This window comes from Priapulus caudatus, unplaced genomic scaffold (assembly GCF_000485595.1).
Source record: "Priapulus caudatus unplaced genomic scaffold, Priapulus_caudatus-5.0.1 Scaffold471, whole genome shotgun sequence".
Taxonomy (NCBI): domain Eukaryota; kingdom Metazoa; phylum Priapulida; class Priapulimorpha; order Priapulimorphida; family Priapulidae; genus Priapulus; species Priapulus caudatus.
In genome coordinates this window covers 176191-185675 of record NW_014577532.1, presented here as the reverse complement: position 1 = coordinate 185675, position 9485 = coordinate 176191, and the positions used below count along the sequence as shown (strand labels likewise).

Sequence of the window (9485 nt, the reverse complement as noted above, 5' to 3'; positions counted from 1 at the left end):
TACAGGAAACTGTCGGCAATAATAGATGAAAGAGAGTATAAAAACATTAAGAATTTGGTAGTAAATAGATTTCGTATTTAGTTAGCATTATATTTTATTAAAACGCTTTAAGTGCCTGTGTGTTTAATATAATTCACGTAAATATTACACAGACGTGCCCTAGATATCTTACAGGTTATACCGCTCTCTAAATCGCTCTAGAACTAGCTAGCTCTGTCAGTAGAAATGGCCGCGACGAACGAAGAGACATTATCGGCGCCCTTCGACGGTGATCAGCATGTCCTGCATGCCACCGGAACTGTGCACAAAATAGCGAGACGTTTCTTCCGCGTGCTACTGCTACCGCGGCGTCCTGCGATATCAAAACATAACGTGTTGAAGCAGACACGCCTACTCGTCAGGCATTTCATCCATGCCAAACTAATTCAGGTGAGTTGTAAATATAATAATGTGTGGGCGATTACAGTTATCTCTAATTCCGAATTCATTATTTGTCTACATTATTACCGTCGCGATTTGAACCCGGAACCTGTTCGCGTTTTGAGACACCATTACAGGGCCTCCGACGAATATATTATCAATGTCGTTTATTTGGCACACGCCAGATGATACAATATCCATACATTAACATTAGTAGTTATTAAAAGATTGATCCGAACCCGCTATGATTTAACGTGGGTACTAACGTCATTTCTTCCACACTACTTTGCTTACTCTTCCTAGTTGCCATATTATTACAAGTCGGTGTATATAGTCTGTTTATATTGTCCGTACACATATTGTTTATGTTATAACGATATTTGTGCATGACCTCTTGTTCTGTTCATTCAGGAGGGATTGCCCGTCGAGGATCAATTTAGCGACGAAATCGAGCCTACTGAAATTTCACATCTTTTATGTGCAGTGCAATACCTCGAGCTAACATATCCATGTCTCTACCAATGCATCGCGACGAGCTTTGAACTGAAAGGAAGATCGGTGGCTATGATTCACGACCTCTTTCAGACGTTTTGCGAGTCATTGTTTGCGACTGATATCGCCTGGGGTAAGATCGTCGCCATGTTCGCCGTACTGCAATCAATTGCCGTGGATTCCGTGAGACAGGGCCGTGCCGAATTTCTTGTCAGTCTGCCGGACATTTTGGTGGAGATTATAGATTCCGACATTGCGTCATGGATAGCGCAGCGAGGAGGCTGGGTAATGAGAAATCTTTTATTGCCGCCGCATGATGGCAGCATGAGTTATTACGCCGAATGTATGACGATGCGGCACAAACGCTCACAGTGGCGTCGTATTTGACAAACCGTACACCATGACTCATTAAATAATAAAAAAAACGTACACCGTAGTCCTAAGCGAAGAAATAAATTATTGTTGAGTACTGCTCATAGTGGCGAATCCAAGGGGGCGCAAGAGGCGACCCCTCCCCCTATTCGGCACACGAAGCGTGCGTACCGGCGCTATCACAAAATCCGCACCCCTTAAAATGAAATCCTGGCTACGCGGTTGCGCCCCCCCCCCTCCACCATCTCAAAATCGTGGATCTGCCGCTGTGCTCACTAGTTGTAGGCTTGTGGCAACTGATGTGCAAACGAGTTGTATTATATCGTAACGGTGTACGCGCTGAGAAGAATGTGATCATGCTACCCATTTTATTTCAGGCGGAGTTTGTTTCACAATTTCAAGTCGAAGCAAAGTTACAAAAACGTGTGGCTGTGATGTCGTTGGTGACTGGAGCCGCGGCACTGCTCACGGTTCTGTCTGGTGCTCTATATCTACGAGGTCACAGTATTAGCCTTTCATCGATTCGACTCGTGGCAGACTATATGCGAATTCACGTAGTCAGGCACGCGCACGGAAGCACGCATCCACACACGCACACAGGCAGGCGCAAACACGCACGCGCGTACGCACGCAGACACACACATGTATTTATATATACAAGCGCAGGCCGTAGCCAGCTTTGTATTGGGGGGGGTTCGTTTTTCAATGTTGGCAAATTTGCTCGGCAGGGGCGTGTACAGGATTTTACCAGGGGGGGTCTAACCGTAACCCGAAGTTGCGAGCACAGAAATTTTAAAATTACACCCCTCAGATGCGTTTTTCTGCGGCGAAGCAAGTGGGGTCCGGACTCCCTGGACCCCCCATGTACACGCCCCTGCTCGGGCGCGAAGCAGACGCAGGCGAGGGAGCCAGCGACCAGCGGGGGAGGGGTGCGGAGGGGTGTTCACTGTTCACGCTCCGCGCACAATGGAGATTTTGCCAATTATTACACTGAATAGAGCGACCTGAGTGAAATTCTTGCAAATTAAAAAAAAAAAATTTTTGGCTTGGCGGCGGGGGGGTTCGTTCGAACCCCCCCTGGCTACGGGCCTGCAAGCGTATATAATATATATATATATATATATATATTTATTTATTTATTTATTTATATAAGCGAGCATTTACACGCTATAGAAAGCAAGCAGATTCTCTAAGAAGGCTCGCGGGGAAAGGTTCGCAATCCGGGTTTGCAAGACTAGTGCCATCTTCAAATAACAATGTCTGTAAAATGTGCTTTCGTATTGTTCATATTTTACTTTTCCTATTATTTATCTGTACAATTTGTCGTTACTTATCACGCCCATCAGTCAGCTCATGCCTCCTTTTAAAATATGATGTTGTTATTCTAGTTCTCGCTATTATCTGCCCGAGCAATTTCCGCTGTCGTATCGCTGGCCATTTCGGGAGGTGTGTTTTATTAGACTGCATTATGTGACAAGGTTCATGGCATTACTATACCACGTCATACTGCAAGAGATGGACGCTTCGTTATTCCATGGGCGGTGGATAAAGACGATAAGTCTATTGATTATCCTAGGCGTTTGTACTATATTTTGCTTTGTGTTTTTTATTGATAGCGGAAAATATGAAATGAGCTATAAGGAAGTGCCCAATATGTAGGCACGAAACTGTCTTCTTACTCACTTACGCGTATGCACGCACGCACGCACGCGAGCAACCATACACATAAAGTCAGCATATATCTATATATATATATCTCTCTCTCTCACTCTCTCTCTCTCTCTCTTCTCTCTCTCTCTCTCTCTCTCTCTCTCTCTCTCTCTCTCTCTCTTCTCTCTCTCTCTCTCTCTCTTCTCTCTCTCACTCTCTCTCTCTCTCTCTCTCTCTCTCTCTCTCTCTCTTCTCTCTCTCTCTCTCTCTCTCTCTCTCCGTCTCTTCTCTCTCTCATCTTCTATATATATATATATATATATATATATATATATATATATATATAATATTATATATAATGTGTCTTCCGACATAAATCAGTGAGCCTGTTCACAGGCACTTAAAGCGTTTTAATAAAATATAATGCTAACTAAATACGAAAATCGTATTTATACCAATTCTTAATGTTTTTATACTCTCTTTCATCTATTATTGCCGACAGTTTCCTGTAAATTCGTCCAAATCCTACGTGCAACCATATACGCTGACGCCAGCCATTGCTCTGGCGGCTCCACTGTTGCACGCTTACACTAATATATATAGTAATATATATAAGCAGTGATGTAGTGGAGGGTATACTTATGTATACCCGCGTATAATTAAAAAATAGGACATTTTTGGGTATACGCACGTATACCAAAAAAATAATTAGGCTATATTCGTCGACATTCATACGCTGGCGCGTGGTGTTCCATAGAATTAATTTGTGTTGGCTATCCATATACGCGACTAACTTTTGACAAATCAAACGTACGTATATCGACATTGATGATTGCGCATCCGCCTCCAAGGGCCGGCGGGCGCACGTGGCGCGCGGCGCCCAAGCCTATGCCAGTTGTAGCAGTTTTGCTCTGTGCCGTCTGAACGCGTGACTGTATGTTTACCGTATTCGTCAGTTGTGTCTAGGGTATAAAAAAGTGTCACTGCCGCGTGTAAAACAGCCTACAAATTAGATCGATATAGCTATAGTTTATTGGTGTTCCGTGGTGTCGATGCGTAGATACTAGATAGAGAACGAAACTAAGTGATAGAGAGTAGGAACAATGAGTTATAAATTAGGTAACCGAACTGTTAAATCTTTAATACGGTATAAACAGGGTACAGGGAATTACAGTGTTTCCTCTTATAATACGTACAGCATGTTACATCATTATTACAGTATTACTTACTATAGTTTTAACTCCAGATCGAACTCTAAATCCAACTTCTAAATCGAACCTCTTCTAATCTCTCTAAATCTCTAAATCTCTAAGATCTAAATCTCTAGATCTAAAATCTAGATCTAAAGATCTAAAGATCTAGATTCTTTAAAATCTTTAAATCTCTTCTAACCTCTTCTAAATCTCTCGTTTCTAGCTTTCTTCTAAGTCCCACTTGCAAGTCTTTAAATCTCCTGGTCTTTAAATCTGGTCAGGGTGGGTCACTGGCGGGGGGGGCACTGTGTTTGTGAATCACCACCACGGGCAGCGCCTTGTCGTTGGCTTGTTGCTTTGAGGATTGAGCTTCAGTATAAGAGGTATACCCAAAAAATAATTTACCACTACAACACTGTAATATAAGTGTAAGCGTGCAACAGTGGAGCCGCGAGAGCAATGGCTGGCGGCAGCGTATATGGTTGCACGTAGGATTGGACGGAATTTACAGGAAATGTCGCATAATAGATGAAAGAGAGTATAGAAACATTAAGAATTGGTAGTAAATAGATTTCGTATTTATTTAGCATTATATTTTATGAAACGCTTCAAGTGCCTGTGAGCCAGTTGATTAGAAAACAGTATAGATTATAATATTTCGAAGCTCAAACTAATGCATTTTCTTATATAGCTGTAATGATTCCAACTACATAACCAATGTCTGGAAATTTTGAAATGAATTAAATTAAGACGAGCTTGCACAATCTCCAGCTCGCTTGCAGTTAAATTTCAAGGTTTGGCAGCAGCTGATCATATATATTCATGACACAGCATTCGACGAATCCTATCATGGCAGTAACGCTGCTGTAACGGCTTCGCATACTCGAATTATATCCAGTATTTATAAGCGCTGGACACTTTACATTTACATTGCTGCGCTAAAAGGCCAAATATAATATGCTCGGCGTCGCGCAATGGAATGGAATCACCTCTCATTCATATATTCATGATAACATATACAAAAACCCTGGTACACCCATCGCTATCATCAATCACCATCACCATAACCCCAAACAACCCCAACTTAACCTAAACAGTAACCATGAATGCAACCAGATGAGACGGGATACTAGAGGGCGTTGCCGAAAGGAGGTGTTGATCCACCAAGCCTATGCGCAATATTATAAGCGCAGATGCGTCTCGCGCGCGAATTCCGCGGCAAGCGCACGGCGACCGCGGGAACGTCCTACGACAGTATGCAGCGCTGGCAGCTATGGATGCCGTGCGCCGAATCAATTGGCGGGCGCACGTGATCCATAAGCTGGCCAGCGAACAGTCCGCAATTTTTTAGTGGGACACAGAGCGGTAGACATTTGGACGTGAACAGTGTTCACTGTTATAAAAACTGTAACCGAGTAATCTGTTCGTAACCGAGCTGTGTCACGCGAAATCACAGAAAGAATGTCGAAATTCTGACATTCGGGAACCTTGCCCAGTAATGGAAACGGCTGTCAGAATCAGGAAACACCTACCGGCGCTCTTCGCGCCCCAACGCTGCAGTTTTTGCAAGCGTTCCAATGGCGAGGCTCGTACGGGAGTTGGAAAGCAGTGCGCCGCCTGCCCGCCGCCTATAGCCCATAGACTGGCACTCTCTCGCACCCTCGGCTTAGCTTAGTCACTCAATGGCTAATCGAGCTGGAGGCGAGTCCTAGTCTAATATAGCCTTTGCACCTCGAAAACCTTCTTGAAACAGAGTAGGCCTATACTAGAAACATTAACAATTTCGTAGTAAATAGATTTCGTATTTAGTTAGCATTATATTTTATTGAAACGCTTCAAGTGCCTGTGTCTAGTATAGCCTCAGGGTATTCTAACCCTAGCAAAGAGGCGTTTCTTGCTAGTGCGTAGTAGTCTAGTAGTACTAGTGGTTCAAGGATAGAGAACAGTGGCTCCCAATATTATATGGCCCAATGTATGGCATGGGGAATAAAACCAATGTCATTTACATCAATATAAATCTAATATTATATCAATATAATAGGTTAGGGTTCGTCATTATTAGTAAGTTAATTACTAGTAACAGAGTTAGTCATTATTACTATTACTATTACTATTAGCTCGTGCGGTCCTGGTAGTTACTAGTACTAGTACTAGTAACTTAGTAGTACTACTACTACTAGTAGTAGTACTTAGTAGTAATTATTGTAACATGTACTTGTAGTAATACAAGTATTCCTAGCCGTAGGTGTGGAATGTAATAGCAGTCTTAATGTGCCGCTAGTCTGAGTCTAAACAAACTGAACATCCTCACAATCATAATGGCAAACATCAGAACATCAGATTGGAGCTTATCGCTCAAAGTTCATGCGGCAGTGACGAGCAGGGCTAGACGGCTACCGACCTTCACTCAGCGAACTATCGTTGCTACACTGAAGTGAGTTACGCTAGCGTGTCGAACTGTGGCAGCCGCCGCGCAGTCTAGGTCATGCAGCCGAGCGTTTTTTTAAAAAAAACTTGAAAATGCTACGTAGATGGACTCGTAGCGCCATCTATGGGTGGCGATAACTTCCAAATTAATGTCAGGGCATAAATCAGCGAAAAGGGAAAATTTATTTTATACACGAAAAGCCAGCGCGCGCCGAGCCACAAAGCAACAAAAACGAGTATTTGGATTTATTCTCGCCCTACGTGCAAAGCCGAAAGACTTCTGCAATGGCCAGAACTGCTGAATTGACCGATTCTACGGCTTTATCCTATACCTAAAAGGCCTCGTGAAAAGTATTCTAATATAGGGCAGCGAGTTGTCCATAGATGGCGCCACAGGTGGCGCTGTTCGCGCTTCGCGCGTTTATCCGGCCTGCAGTTTGTCTAGAAAGGATCCCCACTGGATTTCTGCAAAGCAGTTTGAACGGCGGACAAACGTCTACTCTGTTAGTTCAACATTTCGGGAATGTACACAGAACAACGCACATTGTAGCAAAGCGTATAGGTATTAGTATGTAATCACGTCTTGCTGCCTAACTCCGTTCTCCTGACCTGGAGGGTCTCTAGCCTACCGCAATTGCGATGAACTACTCGGCCAGTATAGACCGTACGGCAGTTGCAGCATTACTTAATTGATATTAGCGTAATTGTTACGTTTAAGCATTAAATAGTTACTTCATGAATTAGCGGCGTACTATTTTTTCTTACCGGTGTTTGTCTTACTAAGTAACTATATACACCGCGCTGCGCGATACACTCGTCGTGACCTTACGATTAAAACGTGAAAAAAATGCTAAAACCTCGCTACTGCGATCGCGAATGGTAGAGCCCCGATGTCCCCACGTCTCCTACACACTTCAAATCCCCATAACCAGCGATGAAAAGTAAAGACGCACTCGACTTTACCTTCTGCCGACCATTGAACTCGCTGACTTATCCAGCTCACGGGCAGCCCGATCAACGATGTTTCACGGCTGCGCGGCCTGCGCAATGCGGCCACGCACATCATAGGCGGCTTCTCCTGCTAGGGACACTGACGCCGGCGGCTGTGCGATACCGAGCTACGCTAAATCACACCGAGTGACGATAGCGGTATCAGCTCGTGTTGCGACTAACAAATCGCAGCGTCGTCACCCCGCAGCTTCCTGCCTCGCTTCTACCGACAACGGGCTCCTTAAGGACGCACGGCAGGCCAGTATGCGTGTGCGCGGCAGCGGTCGGCTAGCTCTCAGGCATTAACGCGCAGACTCGGCGGCAGCGAGACAGCGCTGTGAAACTGCCGGCAACTGGCGGAGCTCGAATATCGGCTTCATTACCAGGAAACGCTAAAGTGCTGCGGCGAGGCGCGATGGCGATAGCTGGGAAGGTCGGCTCACGCGGGTTAACAAAATCACCAACGCCGTGGCATCGGGGAAGAGTTATTTCGAATGATTGAACACGTCCTGAACGATGACATATATATATTATATATATATATTATATATATATATATGCGTGTGTGTGTGTGTGTGTGTGTGTGTGTGTGTGTTGTGTGTGTGTGTGTGTGTGTGTGGTGTGTGTATGTGTGTATGTGTATGTGGGTGTGTGTGTGTGTCTGCGCGGAGTGCGTGCGTGCTGCGTGCGGTGGTGGGTGTGTGTGTGTGAGCGTGTGTGCGTGTGTGTGTGTGTGTGTGTGTGTGTGTGTGTGTGTGTGTGTGTGGTGTGTGTGTGTGTGTGTGTGTGAGTGTGGTGTGTGTGTGTGTGTGTGTGTGTGTGTGTGTGTGTGTGTGTGTGTGTGTGTGTGTGTGTGTGTGTGTGTGTGTGTGTGTGTGTGTGTGTGTGTGTGGTGTGTGTGTGGTTGTGTGGTAATAAATAATAAATTTTTAACTGTAGCTACACATAGTGTTGTTCTATGTGGAATCCGCATAGAACGCCCTCGCATCTAGAAGCGATATGCCTTCCTTGCGAGCGAGAGCTGAGAGTCGTGATTGAATTAGCAAGAACTGCGAATTACCGTCGTCATCCGCATGTTAGTGACATCATGCGCGTCTGTGCGTGATGGAACACGGAATGTGTATCGCTTCGCTCGTAGAACCCCGATCAAAAATCAAACGATGAAGTCCGTAAAGTTCAAATAGCTATGCAAACAACATTAACACTGCCGACTATTTGCTCACATTGCTAAATGTTTGTTTTCAGTTTGTTTACGAGCTGCGAACGCGCTGCCAGACGTGTTATGTTCACCCATCATTATGTTGTTGTTTGCTGTATCTGCCCGACCAGAAAATATTTATTGTGCCTCACATTGTCAACTATGTTATATTCCGAATGTTGATGTTCTCAGAATGTAGATCGATAGACACTCACGCAGAATCCACAGACACAGCATAAACGCGGTGCTAGAAACCAGCAACATGAACTATTTAGGAGTACATGGTTATTAGTCGTTTTATTCTTGCTTACCATACCATAACATATACACGAGCTTAATACACGTGTTTTATTCAATTTTAAACAATATATTATAAATAAAATGATACGAAGTTGTTTCTATAATATATATAATATATAAACTTCTCAAACATATGTATGAAAAACTGTATGAGAATGTTAATATACGAGAAACATACATAAAGCTAGCATACCGCAATACTTGGATGAATCTGCAATATCGTGATATTATACATTACATATCGCAAGTGAATTTCAACATCTAAAATATTTTAGGCCATTGAAACCATTCTTCTAATGAATTACACTTTATGCCTAAATTGTATTTCGATTTTCTTGCTGAGAGCGCTTTTTTGTAGGAATTTACCATGTTCGTGGTTAAACCAGTAAAAACATTTTATCCGAGCGTTTCATGCAGAGGAAAACGTTAGAATTTCAATACAG

The 9485-nt window shown here is 43.7% G+C and overlaps 1 protein-coding gene across 1 annotated transcript; it reads left to right on the top strand.

The window, feature by feature from the left end:
* Positions 1-216: 216 nt before the first annotated feature.
* Positions 217-4296, top strand: LOC106810769 (bcl-2-related ovarian killer protein-like). Its single transcript, XM_014814218.1, has 4 exons — positions 217-429; positions 832-1197; positions 1662-1764; positions 4262-4296. The coding sequence occupies exons 1-4, from the start codon at positions 226-228 to the stop codon at positions 4294-4296; spliced, it is 708 nt and encodes a 235-aa protein (XP_014669704.1). The 5' UTR covers positions 217-225.
* Positions 4297-9485: the final 5189 nt, after the last annotated feature.